Here is a 20,963-nt window from a genome sequence, read left to right as displayed (position 1 = left end):
TGCATGTGCCTTAATCCTCCAAAGGAGGCAACAGCAGACCGCGTACCACAAGCCAGGTCCTGGCTCCCACAGCGACCGCTGCTTCCCTGGGAGCCGCACCGCATCCCAGAGCTGCCAGCAAGCAGTGCAGCGTGGGAAGCTGACTTCCCACCAGGCTTAGCCTGATAAGTGCTACATTGCTGTGTTGCATCAGCAGGACTAGTGAATTCCTACTGCTAAGGAAATGAAAACTGGAGAGTGGCTTAGCAAGGATCAGACAGCACAGCGCAACAAGGGGAAGGAAGCATTTCTGCTGCAGTGCGTAAGCAAACTATGGTGCTCCCAGCCCTGGGATGCTGGAGAGGCAGAGGTACACACAAGGCTCTCCTAAAGGCAGTCCTTTTGATGCAAACCCCAGTTTAGGTAATTGCAAACAGACTTTGGTGGGACTTTATTTTCCTTGACTATCAGCTACTGCTGGAGGTTGGCACCAAACCTTTGGTCTCAGCATAAGTGGGCTTTGTCTTCATGGTGTCCCCTGAGCTCCAGCAGGGCTGGCCTGGCTCAGTTGTTCAGGCTGCATCATAACCCAGCTCTCAACCCATTCAGTGATGCTGGGTGCAGTCATTCATCCTCACTTCCCTAGTCTGTGGACTTTAGTGAGAGCCCAGCTGCTCCAGCTTACTACAGAGGTCTTGGCCTGCCTTTTGTGATAGAATTGCAGGTTTTTGGGATGTGCCTACTCTCCTTTGGTATGTCTCCTCTGGCAGGTGTGCACAGCACACCCTATCACTCACATCTCTGAAGGAAGACATTTGCCCCTCCTGAGCCTGCACTGACTTCTCTGGAGCTTGGCAAGGGGAGCTTGGCTTTTGTTTCTCTTTGGATCACATCCCCCAAGTGTCAGGGTGAAAAAGAGCCCTGTGGGACCGTGGTGTTGATCTCCATGGTTAATTGGCTGCCCTGCACAGCATGTCCTGGCAGGAGCTGCCTTGTGCAAACAGCTGTTCAGCAGCCAACACTGCTTTTGTGTCTGGCTTGAGGTTAATTGGCCAAATGTGTTAATTCAACAAATGATCTGATGTTCTGGGTGCTTTGATTTTACTGTGGGATTCTTGTTACCTAAGTGGAAGTGGAGGTTTCATGGCAGGGAAAGCTGTGCTTGTCTTGCTGCTGGTGGAAGGGTTGTCCTGCCTCTGCCCTGAGGTCCTGGGTTGCATCTTGTGGGCGCAAGACCCCAGGAGACAGCAGGAGGTGCCCTGGCGTGCTCTGGCATGCTCTGATGGCAGCTCATGTCCTACCCACATACCCTACTGGATTTCTGCCTGGAAGCCCGGTGTCCACCCCCTGACAGCCAGCAGCTGAGGTTTTGCTGGAAGTCAGGAAGTTTTGCTGGGATTCAGGAAGCCTTGACGGGCTGTGAAGAGGCCTGAGGGTGAGGAAGATCAGCTGGGTGGAGAGGCTTCACGTCTTCTCTCTTTGAGCTGAGCTATATGAGGGAGAGTAATATATGCCTTCCAGGGACTGTACCAAAGGCAATCCGAGCACTTGCAGGATTATTTGAAGACCAGGGCTCATTCTTAGAGACCTGAATCATGTGCTTCTGCCCTCAAGGACAAGCTCAGTGTTTTTCTAGCAAGAGCAGGCCAAGAGGTCATTTCTACCACTAAACTCTTCTGAGGCTGTTTCCAGCATCAGCCAGTGCTCGGAAAACGAGCCTGGTAAATATTAAAAGAAGATTGTGTAATTGCCTGGTTTTGTGGTTCATTATAGCTTTGCATGGGTGGGCACTGTGGTGTGAACCTACTTTCAGTTCCATTGATGTTCTTGCCGTGCAAAATAAAAGAAAAAACCTAAGCAGTCCCTCTCTGAAGGTCCTGACGGCCACCTCAGGGACCAAGTGTTCAGCTGTTATTTCACACACACAAAGAGGGAGTGGGGGGAATTTGCCTTCCTGGACCAAATGTAGGCTTCTGCTTGGAAGCTGCTGCAGCACGTGGCACTGCCAGAGACCACTCTGGTCCTGGGGGTGGCTGGTGGGGAGGAGATGTGTGTGTGCAGCAGCACTGGGGCTCGGTATCGCACTGCAATATCAAGCTGCTACAATATTGCTGCTGACTGCAGAGGGTCTGCCTAGTCTGTTGAGAATCAGGGGGAATTCTGTGCTCAGAAAACCCAAAAGCTCACTCGTGCACCTCAGCAGCTGCATCTCATGGGATGCTGTGTGCAGCAGGGGAAGTGAATTCCTCTCTGAAATCCTGTAGTTCTTCATGCAAGAGCTGGCACAGTAACTCTTCTAAACCCAGGGAGTAGGTTTGCCTTTTTCCACCCCTGGATCTCCCCCAGCAGCAGAGATGCCCCACCTCTGATGAAATCCAGCCCAGTTGACTTCTCCAGGGTATGGCAAGCATCCTGACACAGACTGCAGCAGGACAACCCAACAGGAGCCACATCCCAATGGCTCTGGCCCAGGGCAGGCATGAAAGAGTCTGAGGGAAGGAGCTGGGATATTTGTGGGGTTTGCTTTCCTTTCTCTCAAACCGCTCAGCCCCGTTTCCAGCACAGCTGCCCCAGGTTACAGTCACAGGGCTGACCACACTCAGCACTTATGTGGGTAGGTTTTCTCATGGCTCAGCAAAATGGTGACAGTTTCTTGAGAGCAGCATGTTCCTCTTCCCCTCCCTGAACACAATCCTTTTCTCTCTCCTTATGGTTCCTGCCATTGGGTGTTTTCCTTCAACAGATTCTATGGATTTTTCTTTCATGGTGTTTTGCAGCAAGAGAGGGATTTCTCAGGGCTTTTAGAAATCTGCTGGGGCAGTAGGAACATGATACTGGGATGTTAGCAGGAAAGCTGAATCCCATAATTCTGCAGTTTGGTGTAAGGATCTGCCCCTGCACATGCACCCAGAACTCTGTGTCCAATTTAAGGATAAGTGGGGTAAGTTTGCTGTAGCCTTTTCCAGATGCAGCTTGTTCCCCCAGTGTGATGTGACCCTGGGGAGGCTGCATGTGGTTAGCTCTCATTTAGGTTTTTAGTCCCATCCTGCTGTCCCGAGGGACTCCAGGCACTGTCTCATTTCACCCTGCTCTTGCCAGGATGCGGCCATGACCAGGGCCGGGTGCGGGGCTCCCAGCACAGCAGCGCCCTGCAGCAGCCGCCTGGGTGAGAGCCTGGCCCCTGTGGTGAACACGAGGCAAGCTGACGTCTCCCAGCCCTCTGCAAACAGCCTGCAAGCTCCGAGAAGTGTTTCACATCTGCTGGTAAGACTGACTTGTACCCAGAAACTGCAGTGAATTTGTTCCCAGTGTCAGAGGGCCATGGGGTGGGGCTGCAGCATTTTCCACCATTGCATTCCTGGAAGGGTGGGAGATGCCCGGCTCCACACCTGAGCTGTGATTCACGGGGGCTGCAGCCACTTCTTGGAAATGCCTCTTCTCTGATTTGGGGAGCTCTGGGGTAGCCCTGACCTGCCTAAACCCTCTCTGCTCCCTCCCTTTGGCACCTTGGAGAAGGCTGAGGCTGCAGCAGTGACATTCACAGTGATCAGCAGCAGTACAAGCACAAAGCACTGGTCATGCCTGGGGATGGCTGCAGCAGATCTGCCAACCTGGACTCCCAGCCCATGGAGGGGATGCTCCAGGGCCATGGTGTGGGCTGAGCAGTGGAGAAAGAACAGGGTATTAAAATGGTCCAGAGCCTGCCTGGGACAGGCTACCATTAGCTACAGACTGCCTGCACTGAGCCCTTTCTGATCACAAAACACAGGTGATGGAGGAGATCTGGATGGCTCTGAAAATAGCTACTCCTCTTAGGAGTGAAGGTGCTGGGGATATCCTTGCAAACCCACCTCCACACAGAATTCTGAACCCCCAGCTCACCCTGCTGCCCTCTCCCAAGACCACGGTCCCACTGACCACCCTGGCTCAGGCTCCAACCTGCTGCCTGCAGAGCCAGTGCCAGCTCCCAGACATTGCTCAGGCATTTTGGTGGGCAGAGCTGGCACCTCCAAGCTTTTCCTGGAGCCTTCTAGCTAAAGGCAGACACCCAAGGAGAAGTGATGCTGCCTGAAAGGGGTGCGCTTGGCTGGAGGTGGGAGCAGGATCTTGGCACTGCAGCTGCCTGTGCCGTCAGAAGTGCTGGGGATGGCTGAAAAGGGCAGAAACGAGTGGTGGAGGTGGGCTACCCAATGCTGTGCCTTTGCGTGGTGCTGTGTGAGGCTGCATCTGTCGACCTCATTACTCATTTTCAAGTGTGAAGCACCCTTTGCAGAAAGGATGCATAGCCCAGATAGCTCAGCAGGATGCTCAGAGTCTTGCTTCTCTCTAGCAGATGACAAAATTATTTGAAACAGGACTTCCTGGTGACAAAAGTGCCTGGCTCTAATGGAGATGCTGTGCGAGTGAGTAGGAGAGTTAGAGCTGCAGCACAGCCTTTAGTCATTGACGCCTATGTTGAAAATGAAGTATGTCCCTTTTCAAAATACTGTATTTGTGGAACAGCCTGTCCATGTAGCTACTGTGATCTTTGCTTTGTCACCCTGTCCCCTGCTCACCAGAGGCACTAAGAGAGGGCATAAGGGACCTCAGAGCCTGCAGCAGTGCTGAGTTCAGGACCCGGAGCCTCCAGCTGAGAGCCCATGGCCATGCCACAGCTCCTCTGTGCACTCCTCTTTAGAAAGAGAAACATCTTACACAGTCCCACATCAATGCTTCTGGTGGCATCATCCCGCTGCCACACGGCCATGGGAATGTCCTCATCGGGTACCTCCCCAGCGGACTATGGGGAGAGGCTGTGCGTGGCCTCTGAGATACAGGTCTGACATCTGTCACCATGCTGCTGACATTTTCCTCTGCAGAAGCACCCTGAGGTGACGTCCTCATCCTCGCAGCTGGTGCCTCCCACTGATAGTTTCTGCAGCAGCGGCTCCTTTGCCTTGCAGTGCTGGAAGGAGAGAGCTGACCCCGCAGCCAGGGCTCAGCCCAAGAGGTGCTTTCCCATGCTGGCAGGGTGACGGGTGCACGACACCAGGCCTGAGGCCTTCAGGGCTGTTTTTCTTCTATTCCCACCTCTGCCTGTGTCATTTCCTTTTAATTTCACTAGAGAGGCGATGGTGCTCTGATCCGGCCAGACTCTTCGGTTAAGCCTCAGCGTGGCTGCAGCAGGGACGGAGGGATGGGCAGGGGAGGGAGGGGAGCCGAGGAGTCAGTAGATGGCAGAGTTGTTTTAGCATCCTCTCTCTGCCGCATCTCTCGCAAGCTCACAGGGATTTTGTGTTGGATTTCTTAGCCAGATGGTGTCCCAAGGCTCGGGCCATTGCAGCGTGGCCAAGGAGCGCGCTGTGGCCAGGTCTGCTGCAAACCAGCCGAGGCTGTGGTACTGCAGCACGGCCCGGACGGGGCACGGGCAGAGGGCTCCCGGCAGGTGAAGCAGTACCCACCAGCCCAGCTCAAAGCTTTGCTGCTGCCAGCACTGAGACCGAAGTGCTGTGGGTTACCTTTGCAGTATCTGTTGCACACAACTGAAGGCGATGCTACCCTGCCTTCACGTTGCTCTGTGAGAGATTCGGGATTGGTTTGCTGGCTCAGGATGTGTGTGCATCATGTTGCTTGGGCTCTCAGACTGAGTAGCTATTGGGGAAGTGTGGCAGCATGTGGATTTACATGCAGGTGCTGCCTTCTCCATGGTATGGTCAGTCCCAGACAGGGGCTAAAGCTTTTCTCCTTGTCTGCCCCTCTCGAACAGGCTTGCCCACTCAGCAGCTCACCCTCGCCATCCTGCCTCCTGTCATTTTCAGCAGCATGACTCTCCCGTTCTCACCTCAGGGCTGTACAGGATCCCAAGGGATCCCAGTGACCCAAGGGGATGCGCTCTGGGGCTGGCTTTGTGCTTTTTTGTGAGAGGGGCCATACTTGCACAGAGCAGAAGTCCTATGCATCCCTCTGCTCCCAAGCAGACACCACTTCTCTCACCATCCAGAACTTCCAGGGTGACCCCTTCAAGTGGGCTTGGCCACCATCTTCTCCACAATGTCTAAATTCCACTTTAATGCAAGAGGAAACATTAATAAGATTTAGCAACCAGCCTTTCCAGCCCCTGCTGTCACCACTGGGTGTGGCCGATCTCACATGGAGTGATGAGACAGGAGTACAACACAATGTGCCTTTTTTTTTCCAGCTTGCCTGGTGATACAAACCATGCAGCATAGGTGAACAAAAGCCCAAATGGCTCCAGCAGCACCCTGCTACGTTCCCTGCATGAGTACTGCTTTGGAGGTTTGAGGTGGCACTGGAGGAATGCCCAGAGTGAGAGAGCAAGGCAGAAGATTTAATTAGAGGCTGCCAAATCAGCTTTGGGTGATTCCCCGTTGTCTGATAATTTCACATCCCGAAATCTGGCCACAGGCTGTGATCCCATCCTTAGGCAGAGACCCTGACCTAGGGGCATTTCCCACCCAGGTGGCAGGGACCCCTGTGGGGTGGTGGGAGCAGAAGGGTGGGTGGCCCTGCCCTGGTGGGCACTGCTGACCTCCACGGCATGGGGGGAGCAGCCACATTCCTCCTCTCCCCCTGAGACTTTTGTTTTGCTCGCCAGCCCCACACAGATGCAGATACCGTGGCTGTTTTGGTCCCGTCCTGGGCTGGGGAGCCGGGGGCGATGCACAGATAAAGCTGGGCCCCCCCCCACCCACCCAATGGCACCTCGCCGTAGGAGGCGGCCGCTGGGTGCAAAACCTCCCGTGTGCTTTGCTCATCCCCAGCGCGTTTCGCTTTGGCTTTGATGGCTCCGGGTCTCTGCACCCTGCGCTGGGCAGAGCTGCACCCCGGCATGTGCGGGGTGCTCCTGCCTTCTTCCGTGGTGACTCACGCTTGTTTGGCAGGGCCGGGGCTGCAGTGTGCCCTGTGCCAAGCTCTATTTTTAGGAAGCTGGGAGAGGTAGGTGCAGCCGTCGCAGCAAAGAAGTTTCTAGTGCCATTTGTGGGTTCACGGCTGCAGGAAGGCTCTGCATCAGCAGTTTAGAGATGCACACTCTCAGTGGCTCAGCACGGCAGGGCTGGCATCGCTGCCCAGATGTGGTGAGAGCCACGTGCCCCTCGGTGCCCTCCATCCTCCAGTGGGGCTCATTCCTCTGCCTTTCCTGGCTCTTCACCCCCCCGATCCCCTTGGGAAAGACCAGCTTGGAGTGCATCCAAGGGGCTCGGGGAGAGGATATACAGTGGGAAGGGCACAGGAGATGACAGCCCTTGGAGCAGGGCAGCTCAGAGGGACAGCAGCACCTGATGCTGTCCCCTGCAACCTTTCCCCACTGCTCTTTGGTGCTCTGCAAAGTGGCAGAGAAGGGGCAGATGTCCCCTCACCTGTCTGGGCATTGGTCCCTGGCTCCTTAGCCCAGGAGCAACCCAGCAGCCAGGCTGTGTCACAGCCCAGGATGGCTTGTGTTCACACCTGTTGGAGCCTGGCAAGGTTGCTGACCTCCTCATGAGACTCCATGGGTGAAGGACACCACAAATGACCAGGCTGCAGCCTGCCATTATTGCAGTAATGGCTACAGCCAACATCTGTTCTTTTCTTCCACAGGGAGATGTGACCATCACAAGTATTGACCTTTCCTCCTATCCTTGAGCCTGCTTCTTGCTGCTCTTGACTGGAGCATTCTCTAATTCATACAAAGTTTAAAAAATGAACGGAAACTGCAGTGTAACCTTTCTTTCTCCGGATGCTGGTGATGTTTTCTGTGACGTTCTGCCTCCGTCTGTCCGATCTCTCTGGTGACAGGCATAATCCTGAAGACTTGGGATATATGGCAGAAGGAAAATCTAAAGAAATGACAAAACAAATTATGGACAAGCTCAAATTTCCCTTCTAACCATAGCCTTGCGCTGAAAGGACAAATTCAGGTTTCTCTTACAAGTTCCCTTTTGCATCCCTCCCACGGCATTGCAAGCAAACTCCTTTTGTGACTCAGAATAAAATCCTCTTTCTGAATATATTGTTCTTAGTGCTTCATGGCACCTGGCTTTTGTTAATTGTAAAGAGTATGTGGGGTAAGCAGCACAACTTATAGAGCTCGTTATACGAAACCACAGCGGGCACCCAAAAAATCACTCTCTTTTTGTTAGCTTTCACCTTAGTGCATTCAGAACCGCTCCCAGCCTTTGACAGATCACCGTGGCAGGCAACCGGATATTTTCTTGGTAAACAAAACCCTGAGTGCCGAGTGCAGCGGAGACAATTTGCTGATCAGCGGAAATACCGCAACTAGGTCAATAGGAATGCAAGCGATGGATCACATTTTCCCATCGTCTCACCCAGGCGTTATCAGGCCGGAGGAACCGTGCCCATTGGGGTGCGCAAGTGGATGGTTATGGTTGTGTTCAGAGAGTCTGGGGTGAAAGAAAACCCTTTTGGTTGCTCAGTGCCGGGCTTGTCAACAGGTGCAGGTGAACTTCACCTTCCCCAGGGAAATCCCATGTAGGAAGGCTCTTCCCTCAGGCAATGGGTCCTCCTCTGTTACCTATCATCACTCCAGACCATGACCCTCTTTTACCTCTCTGCAACATTCCCTCAAGCTCCTACAGCAGCCAAGCGGCCAAGGATGTGCAGCCATGACACAACTTGACCCTGGCAAGAGATGACATGAGCTTTGAGTATTTGGAGCCTCTTGTCCCATCCCTACCATCTGTGTGAAACAGTGACAGAGCATCCACCAGGCTGCCTGGTGCTGCCCAGCAGAGGTGAGGGCATGGCCCGACAGGGCTCTGCCTTGCCCAGAGCTCAGCCAACATCTCCTCATAGGTTTGGGCTCCTGCCCACAGCAGTGATGGTGATGGGGGCTGGAGGAGATGGGCAAGGCTGGGTTGCCAACACAAAGCGGTGTTTTCCTGAAGAGGAGCTGCCAGCCTGCCCCCCAGCGAGGTGTGTTGATGAATCTGCCAGGATCCCCCCTGTCATAATTTCCACCCTGTCTTTTTTGTCAGGGCACTGGTAACTACTGAATACAGGTTTCCTGGTTTTCAGAGCAAGCCGGCCAGCCCTCTGTCGATGTTTCATGTTGGGGATGCTGAAGGGGAGCCGTTCCTCATCCTCACCGAACTCCTGCCTCCCCAGCCAGGTGTGTGCAACGGGGCCAGAGCTGTGCTGGGTTTTTCCGTCATTACCTGCAGCTTCTTCTCATTTCAGTGAAACGGTGATGGGTGACTATCCAGAAACGTCTTTGAAAAAGTTTCATCTGATGGGGAGGGCCAGGGCTCAGGAATAGCTATGCAAAACCTCACTTGCTCTCTGCATCACTCACTGCTGTGGTTTCACACATTGTCGACTGCCTCTGAGTCCTGACACTCAGGATTCGGGGAAAGTATTAAGTAATGATTTCTCATGTCGTTTTGTTTCTCATATGAAGACTTCCTCCAAACATAACTCTTCAGTTCAGAGGAAACTCTGAAGAGCCTTGGAAAATGTCGGCGATTGCCATCGGTTCAATGGATGGGACAAGGACTTTGGAGAACGGGCAGTGGTGCTTGCCATGGCCCCAGTCCCCATACAGCAGCACAGCTGTGGCCCTCAGTGCCATGGGGTGTCCTTGGAGATGTCCATCATGAAACAGCTTCTGGATGGTAAGGGTGGCAAGCTCTCCGTGGCAGACAGTGCCTGGGAGCTTGGTGTCAGCTCAGACCCCTGCCAGGGGGCCAGGGCTGGCATTTCTAAAGGTAATACCAAATTTAAGATAAAAAGGGAGAAAAAATCTGGTTGGCAGTGCCCTCAGGCTGTGTTTGTGTGTGTGTGGGGGGGTGCTACAAACCCATCCCAAAGCTCCCCTTGGTACAGGGAGGTGGCAGCCCCAGCAAGTCAATGGAATACATGGCCCCAGAGCACCATCATGGCATTGGCCCCAGGCTGGCCTCTGCCTGGTCACTGAACTGCTGCCAGCAAAGACCCTGGCGCTCTCACACGTTTGTGATTTGGGTGCTATATTTAGGCACATGGTAACCTGCCAAGGTCAAAAGCAGACTGAGTTGCAGAGATGTTTGTGCTTTGTTACCAGAGCTTGCATTTGCAGCTAAGAGCACCCTAACCACACAGGACAGGATGCGAGAGATTGGGTAGATAGAAAAAGCAAATGCTGGACCCCATCCTGCCGCACTGAGCAATCCCACGGTGCTGAGTGCCATCCTCAGCTGTGGCTGCCAGGCGAGCAGCACCCTGCTCAGTGCCTTTCTGCTGCTGGCAGGATCCGGCCCTTTATTTGCTGCATGCACATCTGATAAGACCTCTGCCTTCAGGCTGTTACTTTCAAAACAACTTTGCATGATGGTTTGATCGCTGCCTTTAAACCAGCGCCCCAGCCCCCGTGCAGGCGGCCTGGCAGCCCAGCTTCATCCTCTTTGCTCTAGCATGGAGCAAAGGAGGCCTGTCCTTTCTTGAAAGCAGGGCCCCTCTGCATTTACCATTAATTTTTCTATGGGTCCTGCATGGCTGCGTAGTGTCGGATGCCTGAAGAGCTGCAAACATGGGCAGGGGATGCTCAGGAGCAGGACCACTCCTCTGCTGCTGGGCCAAGGAATGTGGGGAGGACACGGGTCACCTGAAGTTGCATGGAGGTGGTGCTGGGACGTCAGTGGCTGTCAGGAGTAGCAATGTCCCCAGTAGCCATTTTTATGCCCAGATAATAAATATCATATATGTAAATGGGAGTACGATCTGAGGATCCTTGTGCCCATGGATGCAGGGTAAGAACCTCACTGTGGTATTGGGAAAGCGGCTCAAAACTTGTCTCTCCAAACTGATGGCCAAGCACTGAGACGCAAAGTCCTGCTGGCTGTCCGTCAAGGAGCACAACACCCACATTGGAGTCCCAGTGCCCAAAGAGATGTCCCTTTCCCCAGGAGCATCCATCTTACTTGGGCAGACTTCACCTACGGGGAGCAAGAGGGAAGGCCAGGAGCCAGCACAACCCACCTGCCTCAGTCAAGCATCCTCACTGCACAATTGTCCTTCTCATGAAGAAAATAGAGAGCAGAAAGCCTTTCTTCTCCTTCTGAGAAACAGCTGGCTTCCCAAGTGCTTCCCAGTCCCTGGCAGCCTGCACCACCGTTCAGCAGTGCTGCCCATGGATTCACAGTCTTCATTGCTCTGAGGATGACTAGTCATGAAGCTTTCATCCACAACAGGAAAAAAACACCGGGGCAGAGTCAGGACTGTTTCGAAGGCAAATATGAATATACGGAATAAGAATCGATATCTGCTTCTGGTAGGATGGTAGGAAAAAGCATGGAAGTGAACCAGAGAAGAAAGTCTAAGTAACTTTTTTTTTTTTTTGTTGTGGGAGATGGTAGTGAACAAACGTACCCACTACGAAGGTTTTTTTCCAGGAAGTGTAGGTTGCTGCAACCTGTATCCCTTGAGCAGTGGGTGCTCACACAACAGTTCTCATGCTACTTGCAAGCAGATCATTTGAAGGCGCCCCAGCAACGTGCCCGGAGGATGAATGAAGCTTACAGCTCTGCTGCACCCCGATCCATGAGCAGCACCTCTCCCAGCACCATGAAAATGTTCATGTGCTTCCTTGCTGTATTTATTGTAGTACAGACGATCGGGACTGTACTCTTCTGTTTGTATCTTCACATGAAGATGGATAAGGTAAGTGTAGAAAGAAGGGTGTCTCTGCTGGATTGCTAACACAATTTGCCTTCGGTGTGGAGAGCCCTGATCACCCTCAGGATGAATATGGTGCAAGATGATGATGGCCACTGGACTGATGCAGGAGTGGTGTTTTATACACCCATGTTCTTATTTCTGCTTTAATTTGCCACTAAGTGAAGATGTACGCAGAGGAAGAGACCTGTTCCCTTCATTAACAAAGAGAGAATGGGTCAGTAAAGAGGAACTGATAAGAGCAAACCTGGCAGACAGTGGCCAGTCTGGGAGAGGAGAGGGGGCTTAAACACAAAGGACTATTTCAGGTTTTTCGGGTTGCCTGGTGGTCATTCTGATGCCATGGCACCTGACAGCACTGGGACTCTCATCAAGAGGAGGGAGTCCAGAAATGAATTTTTTCTGGTTTTGCATGTATTAATTTTACCAACATCTCACTTCAGATACTGTCTTTCTGCTTTGGGAAGGAAACAATGGATCTTAATACTTCGTCTTTATTTTTATGAAAGGGACACGATATCCATAATCCTGTCCCACGTGGGACAATACGTATCAAAATTTTTTAAAATTGAAAAGCTGTTTTTGAGTTTGCTATAACTGCAGCTGCACTGCATGATGCTTAAAGTCACCGATCTAAAACATTTCTTTCCCAAAGCAGAAAACACATAGACTACCAGTTACAGAAAACCCATCTCCTCAGCAGATGCAAAGATAAGATTTATGTAAGTGGGTTTTAAATGTGTTGTCTTGATCCAAATTGAGATACAAGTAGGTGACTGCTGATCTTCAAGGGTGGACAGCAAACCTGAGCTGGGTGGCTTGGAGCAGAGGGTGGAACGGGGACAGCCTGGGGGCTGAGGGTCCCTGCTGGAGCCAAGTGTGGCAGCTCCGGGCCGCGGCATCTGCCCCACTGGAGCAGAGCAGATGAGGTGCAGTCATAAGGGGCAGGAGGACTGCAGCTCTCTGCAGTGCTCGTGGCATGTTATAAACCTGACCCAACATTGCCAGAAGTCAGCCTGGACTTCTCTTTGTTACCTAGCCAAATATTAGTTTTTCTGAAAACAGGTGTCATTTCAAAAATCAATCTTTTTATATATGTACATATATAAATATAAATATAAATATGTAATATTATATAATTGTATTATATTATAATTGCATATGTAATATATAATTATATTTATAATTATATATATATAATTCTTTTTCAGGTTTCTGATTTTTTTAATCCATTAAAAATATATATATATCTGAAACTCCTGGCAGAATTCAGCCACACTTCACAAGCGGTTTTAGCCTTTTGGCAGCTTGTTTAGCTTATAAACTACCTAAAACCAAGGAGCTGCCCCTGGTGGGCTAGGAAGGCTTCCCAGCAGCTTGCCCAAACTGCTCACTGGCATTTCTGTGCCACTATCATAAATGCAGATTTAGCAGCCACCTTTTGTAAAAAGTAGAGCAGCGAATATAAATTAATTATTGACGCGGGTCCAGAAGGGTGAGAGCAGCTCTCCTCTCACCCAGCACTGCAAGCCAGCGGGTGAGTGCAGCTCCTGGTGGATGTGGGCTCACATGCCATGCTGGCAGCTCGTGGGAGTCTGCCCCTCTCCTCCCAAAGCTGAGCAACTGCCACTGAGCTTCCCAGGCTTCACTTTCTTGTGGGAAGGGAGAGATGCCGCCTGGCTGCACTCCTGCTTTTCCCTGTAACAGCCCATTGACCTTCTCTTCTTTCCCCCGCCGGCAGATGGAAGAGGCGTTGAGCTTAAACGAAGACTACATCTTCCTGAGGAAAGTACAGAAATGCCAAACAGCAGAAGGTCAGAAGTCAACATTATTGGACTGTGAAAAAATTTTAAAAGGCTTCAAGGACCTCCAGTGTAAGGTAAATTGCTGTTGATTGGATACACACCCTGCTGAAGGTGCAGGGAGGATCCCAGACACACACACACACACCACCCAAAGCTATGTTGAAAGCCAGGGGTGTCCTTAACATTGGGGCTGCAGAGCATGTGCCCATTTTTATACTTTTATTTTTAACATAATATTTTTACACTGTATTGACATCACTGAAAAATCTCATCAATTTTTTCTCAAAGTGTGCTTGAGCAGAGCACGCCCAACTGTGGCATGCCCAAGGTGGGGTGGGGTGGAGCTGCCGCCTCTGTGCTCCATCGTGGCCTGAAAAATATTGATTTTCTGCTGTCTGGCACCTTGTTGCATCCTGTGCCAGGTGGGCATCAGGATGCTCGTGGCCACTGATGGTGGGAGCACCTTTATGATATCTTTGCCTGGACATTGATGGTGGTGCAGGGCTTGGGCCAGGCGGCACAGCTCCTGTGAGGAGGAAGAGGAGGAAGGTGTTGTGCAAACACCTCCCCTTGGCTCAGGGACATCACCTCCCACCAGTCCAGAGACTTCCCTCATTTGGGTGCAGAAGAGCCACCTTGCACAACATTTTAATTGCACAGCATTTTAAACCTAAGAACAAAAGCCTTGCAACCCCGCCTGCTGCAAAAAGCAGGGCAGACCATGGCCACACACAATCCTGGGGGGCTTGGTAGGCTTTACCAATGTTTGATTTGTACATCTTAAAATATATTTTAGAAATGTAAGACTATATGTTCTGAATGTATATTTTTGCTGTTGTTTCAGGATGGGGCAGCCAACAAACAAGGGCCAAAGTTTGAAATGCAAAGAGGTGAGTGTCCTGGTGCTGCTGGAGGGCAGGGAGATGAGCAGCTGCAGGAGACAGGGTCGGGTCCTTTGGTGCCCACGGTGGGGTCAGCCGGGCATAGAAGAGCATCCCTATGGGGGTAGGACTGTGCACAACACAGAGCTGGCAGAGACAGTCAGGCAGAGACAGTCAGATCCCGCCAGTCAGCTGCACTGCACAAAGTCAATGAAAATGAACCCCAAATTAAAACTACGGCCTTTTCTCCTTGCAGGCCATGAGCACCCCCACTCGAAGAGCAGGAATGAGACATCTGTGGCAGGTAAGGGGCGGACATGTCCAAGTCCTGTCATTGCTAAGCAGAGGCCAGACCTTGCCCCACTCAGGGGCTGCTTCGGAGACTGTGTCTCTGAGCTGGATTTGGCCCCTGGGGAAACCCCAGGGCTGGGAGCTGCGGTCCTGGTGGAGAGCCGTGCTGTGGGGGAGAGTGGGTGCTCAGCCTTCAGTAATACTGGCCTTTCCCAATTCCAGCTGAGAAGAGGCAGCCGATTGCAGCCCACCTGGCAGGACAGAAGAGCAGCAAAGCGGTGCCAGGTAAGGCAGATCCCTCAGTGCCACCGGGCAGGGCTGGGGCATGGCGGTGGGCATCCAACAGGGACGGGGACACTGCACCTCCAGCACAGGAGCATGTCTCATGGCACAGCAAACCTCCCAACAAGAGCAAGGCTTTCCGAGCTGAATAAGAATTTGCAAGGTCAGCCTCTCAATCTGGCAAGGATTTCTCAATCTGAGCATGTTTGATTTAATTCTGGAGTAACTGCCAGTAATCAGCAACTGCTCTTTCCATCTCTGACGCAGCAATTCACCCAGAGCTCAGTCTACCTGTGGAAAGCTCTGTGTTAGATAAGATCAAAGAAGGGAGATGCTTGCTGCATTTTAAAACGCCCTGCTCGAGCACTTGTTGCGATTACAAAGCAGGCTGATGCTGCCCCGTGCTCAGCAGGCTGCCTGGAGCTGGCTCCGCAGCTCGGAGGTGGGGAGCAGAGGTGTCCCCATGGGGTGCACAGGCACAGACCACAGGCTGCGTGGGGTTCCCCTTGGAGCAGGGTTTGGAGCTGGTCTGCTCACCCTCACTGATCTGATGATTGCCTGTGTAGGAAGGAGGTGCAGAACCCTTCCCAGAGCCATAACCCAGCTCAACACCCATGGCTGTGGTTTCCTGGTTTCTGTCCCTGAGCTCTCTGTGCTGTCTCCAGTCAGAATCAATGCCCATGAGCTGCTCCAAGGACACCACTAGTGCCCCAAAAGCTATGTCAGCAGCAGGTCTGTAAGGTGAGCAGAGCTCTGGGAGGTGGGAGCAACACATACCATGCCAACCCTTGGAGCTCTGCACCCTGCCAAGGACCCAGTGCACCAAACCTGAGGGACAGTCATTTTTGTACTTCCCTGGAGAAGTCTTACCTTCTCCATGAGCTGGCAGAAGCCAAGGACTTTGGAAGAAATGCTGTTTTTCCAGCTTGGAAAAACTGTGTGGCTTGGGATGGGTGTCTCTGAATATAGGAACTGAAGGGTGTTCTGGAAGTGCTCGGAGGGCTTGGAGGTTGGGCCACCAAAAGCCATGGAGATACTAGGGAACTTGGCCTGTAGTGGCAACTGTTTAGAGTCCTCTATCCCAAGTATTTCCATTTGGCTAGACAAAGGAAGCAAAGTGCTCCTCCACTCATCATCAACACAAGGGCTTGTGGAAGGCCAGCAACCAGAAACAGGGGTTAAGCACGCCCCAGCCTCGGAGACAGGCACCCATGTCCCATGGGCTGGAGAGGGTGTCCTGAGATGGACAGCACCACCCTGCCTGCCCCGTAGGGGATGGAGGCTGTGATGCCCAAAGTCCATGGGGCTTTCCCCCCCAAAATCAGCCTCCCAAGCTGGATCTGTCCCAGCTCAACAGCCGTGCTTTCTCCTCACAGTGCTAGAGTGGAAGACGACGAGCTATGCCCCGATGAACAGCTTGATATCCTACCATGAGGGGAAGCTGAAGGTGGAGAAGGCAGGGCTCTACTACATCTACGCACAAGTCAGCTTCTGCACCAAGGCAGCGGCTTCGGCACCGTTTACCCTCTATATTTATTTGTACCTCCCCATGGAAGAGGACCGGCTCTTGCTGAAGGGACTCAACACGCACAGCACCTCCACAGCTGTCTGCGACCTCCAGTCCATCCGGGAGGGAGGTGTCTTTGAGCTCCGGGAGGGTGACATGATCTTTGTCAACGTGACAGACTCAACGATAGTGAACTACGGCCATGGCAGCACCTACTTTGGCATCTTCAAGCTGTAGGAGGGGGCCACCCCAAGCCACCCCCCCCAGGAGACCCAGCCCGACTTTGTTGAGCCAAGTGGCTCTCCCTGTTTCCCATATTTATGTTCCTCTGCCTCCTTATTGTCCTTGTTTGTTAATTTGTATATTTTGTTATTTATTAATGAGGGCCAAGGGGCCCTAAGAACAGAAATGGAACAAAGTTTGAAGCTGTCGTTGTCTGCACTTTGCTGTTTTCTTTCACTGCTGACCATCTGGGAGGTGCCGGGGCCGTGCGCCACCATGCCCTGCTTGCCTGGCAGGGAGGATGGCTCCGTTGTACCACATAAGCTTTATTTAGCAGTCTCTGTCAGCAGCCTTTCTTTCCTAACACCATAGGATGGCTCAGGGTACTCCAGCCATGCTAGGTTCATGGTTATCTCCTGTACCAATCTGCTTACAAAACATCAATGGAAAAAAACATTAAAAGGCTTAGGAACGTCTCCTCTAAAGGAATCAATCAGCCATGTACTGTCCTTACGTGGTAGCTGCTGGTGATGCATCGTTGCCACCCTAACTGCCTGTGTTATCTTGAGAACTCCCTTTTTTCCACTCATAGCTATCTACAGAGCTCAACAAGCCTTTTTGGTCAGAGTGGCATTGCCTTGGCCAGGTTTGCACTGGGCTAAATTTGCCCCACACCAAAGGGGCTATTGGTGGCCAAGGGGTGGCTGCTGATTTCAGCCCAGAGCTCTGGTAAAGCTCTGGTGGTGCTCTGCTCTTGGTGGGCTGAATGTGCTCATGAGGCTGTCCTCCTCCCAGGCTGAGGGCCCTCTGCCTGTGGATTATTTCAGACCCTGTGGAAGGGGCATTGGCCACCATGGTCAGATTTGGACCAGCTTCCTCCCCCGAGACCTGGGAGGAGGACCAGGAAAGCACAGGGGTGGCAGGAACAGCTTTTTCCCAAGTCCTCCAAAAAGCATCTGTAGAGCATCTCCTGGCTGTCCTCATGAGGAGGGATGTGTCTACAGTGGCACATTTTCTGGTGCTCCAGGAGAGCAGGACAATGCAGACGGGCAGGACATGCTCTCAGGCAGGGGCACCCGGGTGACACAGCTCACCAGGGCGTCCCCTGACCGTCTTCTCCAGCTTGGCACACATCGAGGGTGAGCTGAGCCACAGCAGGACACAAGGCTGCTGGTACAGTGATTGTAGGTTTCCAGGTGATGCGTATCTGAGCACAAAGACTGGCAATACTCTTACAAGACAGCAGGTCTGCAAGTGGAAAAGATTTCAGATTTGAGCATTCGTTAGGGTTTTCTTGGCTTGAGGCTGCGGACCTGCTCCTACTGTAGTCTTCAACTGCAGGCAGCGCCAGGATGGATGGGGCAGACGTTGCACAGGGCATTGCCAGTGGTGGGTGCCTGCCGCTGTCCCCTCCCAAAGTCAGTAGAGGATTTCTCAGAGGCTGCCCACCTGGTATCACTGTGATTTAATTTGCAGTTTGGTGGCCGTTCTCCAAAGCTGCATAACTTTGCCAGAGAATGGACTGTTCTTGTCCAATGCTATGTATAAACCTGTTTATTTAACTAGAGCTAAAACTGCCTTGTATTTGTGGACAGAAAAGGGAGACTAACCCAAACTGCATGGGAAAGTGCACATTGTGATGAGGTTAATGTGGACATGGTTGTTTTGCAGTTTATTTTGACATTTAGGGTCCCCCTTTCTGAGCACCGCCAAAGCATCGTGCAGGCTGCATAGCTCTGTACCCCACAACGTGTGCTAGTGCAGGGCTTTGCACACCACCATGCTACAACTAACACAAGTGATGAATTAGGACATCTGTGGCTGGGCACTTTGCTTCGGATGCCGCTGCCCCTTCTCACCTGGGGCTGAGGCTTACTTGGGGTGGGGGGCAGTGATGAGGCATGAGGTACAGCTGTAGGGGCTCATTTAAGGGGATTTACTGCACCTGGCTAGAAGAGAAAATTCCTGCACGTCTGGACCATGCAGGGCTGTCTGCTTTGGATGCTGTATCAGGTCAGATACTGCAGCTGCCATATGTGGGGTGGCAGGGACTGGTCAGCCCTTACAGTAGCACAGGCTTGACTGTGTCCCTGCTGCTGCCAGAACCCAGGCAGCGCCTGCAGGATGGGCTGGTGGGGGCAGTGAGGGGTGGCAGGCACAGCGTGGGGTTGGGGGTGTGCATGGCCACCATGGGGATAGGGTCCTGAATACTTTAGGAGGGAACAAAAAATGGTCAAAGTGGTACAGCCTGAGAAAGGAGAAAAAGCAGGATGGGTGCGAGTGGGTGGGGAGGGAAGTGCTTGCTCTCAGGCGCAGGAAACCTTCAGGAACAGAAATGCTGTTGGGTTGAAAAACCACTAAATGAAATTGTGCAACAACAGCTGCTACCTCCCCCTGCAAGTGGGGCTCCTTGTCTTGTGCCGCTGTCTTTCCTGGGGCTTTTGTTTCTTGCCTCTGTTTCTTCACTTGCCAAAAATAGCCTGTGGGATGCAGATGAGAGGTAATGCGTGGGAGGGGAGGAGATGCGTGTGCTGCCATCCAGCTGTGAATTTCAGACCGTGGCCTTCTCCTGAGCGGCTTTGTTCTCCTCCCCTCCTCGGTGCCGTGGCGGACAGTTTTCCTCTCCCCATGGAAAGTTTGAAGGTCATCAATACATTGATTTTTCCCTCACTGCGGGGCCTCTCTGTCACTTCTCAGGCTGTGGAATTTATAGTTTGTGAGCTGATTTTTCTTTGTTCTGAGTGAAGTGAAAAGGGGCTGAGGGGGGAGATTAATACATTGGGCACATTGGCAGGACGGGCACAGAGGTACAGTAATGAGCTGCGGCAGAACAGCAAGATCATCTACTGGGGATGGTGCTTGTGTGGCTGTGCAAGTGTTGATCCCACTGGGAAATATATGGGGCTTTAGGTTTGTATAAGAAATGAGGCTTTTGGTTTTGTTTGTTTTCCTCAAATAAAGGTTGTGATACCAGTTTCCAAGTGGGGTCCCCCTAGCTTGTGCTGCCAAGCCTAGGGCTGCATGGCTGTAATGTGGCTGCTGATATGACAAACATCCCTAGTATCCCTTCCTGAATCATTCGGGCTAGAAAAGACCTCTAAGATCACCAAGTCCAACCATTAACCCAGCAACTGATCTTTTATTGTCCCTAGAAAACCAGCCCTGCTCGCCTGCATCCCCTTGCATTGCAGTCGCTGACCCCACACGGGATGGCGAGAGGCAGTGGGATGCAGCAGGCGGTGCTCTGAGCACCATGCAGCCCCGTGGGCGATGGGAGCCTTCCCTCATTCTTTTGGCTCAGGCTCAGGGGGGACTTTGTGGCAGTGCCACGTGCCAGGGAGGCTACTGTGAATTGGCACCTCCAGGGCTTCCCCAGCCACGCTGGTGGTTTGGGCTGCACAGATGAAGCTGGTTTTGGGTGTTTTCTTTCCTGTTCTGATTTCACACTGATGGTTGTCTAGTGCCAAACCCTACCACTTGGAGGATGCTGGTGCTGCCACCATTGCATTGCTTGTGCAAAGGGGGCATTTGGGACCGGGCGTAACAGAAGGAGACAAATGGGCCCCATATTCAGTGGGAGAGTAGGATGCAGGTTTTCTGGCTAAGGCCTGGATTTGGCTTCATGGTGGCACAAGAGGGGAGATGTTCCCTCCAAAATGAACCTGTGGGATGCCTCATCCTGGCTCTTCTGACCAGTTCAGGTTTGGGGTCACCTGGATCTGAATGTGGTCCTGTTCTGGCTCCGCACTAACTCCATGAAGCACTGCTTGGGCTCAAACGTGCTCCCTTGCAGACCTCAGTGTTTTCCACCTATGGTCAGTGTGTCTTGCTTGTTTCTCTGCTTTCCTGCTCTGGCTATGTGCTTGGAGAGGAATAGCAGGGCTGGACCCTCCTGCGTGCTGAGAACGGCCATCCTCAGCCATTCTCCTGTGCCTCTGCTCTGCTGGCTCTGAGTAGCAGCCACAGCCGAGCCCCAGACCTGCTTCAGGCACAGGTTGAGAATGTGGCATCCTCACCAAAGAGTTAAAAATACCAGCATGCAGGAGGTCTTGTCCAAGTGGTAGACCAAAGGAAATCCTGTCACCACACCTAATCCCCAGAAAAAAAAATATCAGGCAGGAAATGACTTATCTACAGCAACCAACTGGTGCAACAGAGAAGAGCAGTTTCTCCATAAAGCATCCCTGTTAGCAGAGTGCATTTGAGACTTGAGGGATGGAAATGCATCACCCTGCCCCTGGACCACCTCACTCCCTGCTGTAGAGCCATGCAATAGTGGGAGTGACAGTCCAAATGCCAGTGTGACCATTCACACAAGCACCCCCCAGTGCCCAATGGACCGGA

The 20,963-nt window shown here is 52.3% G+C and overlaps 1 protein-coding gene and 1 long non-coding RNA gene across 2 annotated transcripts; both read left to right on the top strand.

The window, feature by feature from the left end:
• The first annotated feature begins 11,391 nt into the window (after nt 1-11,391).
• Nucleotides 11,392-16,827, top strand: CD40LG (CD40 ligand). The gene is made up of 6 exons (XM_035325408.1): nt 11,392-11,616; nt 13,373-13,510; nt 14,281-14,326; nt 14,574-14,621; nt 14,831-14,893; nt 16,267-16,827. Exons 1-6 carry the CDS (start codon nt 11,461-11,463, stop codon nt 16,632-16,634), a joined length of 819 nt encoding a protein of 272 aa, XP_035181299.1. The 5' UTR covers nt 11,392-11,460; the 3' UTR covers nt 16,635-16,827.
• Nucleotides 16,828-18,505: 1,678 nt separating this feature from the next.
• On the top strand, nt 18,506-20,234 carry LOC118165489. Its single transcript, XR_004750074.1, has 3 exons — nt 18,506-18,632; nt 19,175-19,262; nt 19,772-20,234. It is a non-coding gene; the product is annotated as an uncharacterized LOC118165489 (long non-coding RNA).
• The last annotated feature ends 729 nt before the right edge of the window (nt 20,235-20,963 follow it).

Source organism: Oxyura jamaicensis, chromosome 4 (genome assembly GCF_011077185.1).
Source record: "Oxyura jamaicensis isolate SHBP4307 breed ruddy duck chromosome 4, BPBGC_Ojam_1.0, whole genome shotgun sequence".
NCBI classification, from domain to species: Eukaryota; Metazoa; Chordata; class Aves; order Anseriformes; family Anatidae; genus Oxyura; species Oxyura jamaicensis.
This window is presented reverse-complemented; position numbering and strand designations above follow the sequence as displayed.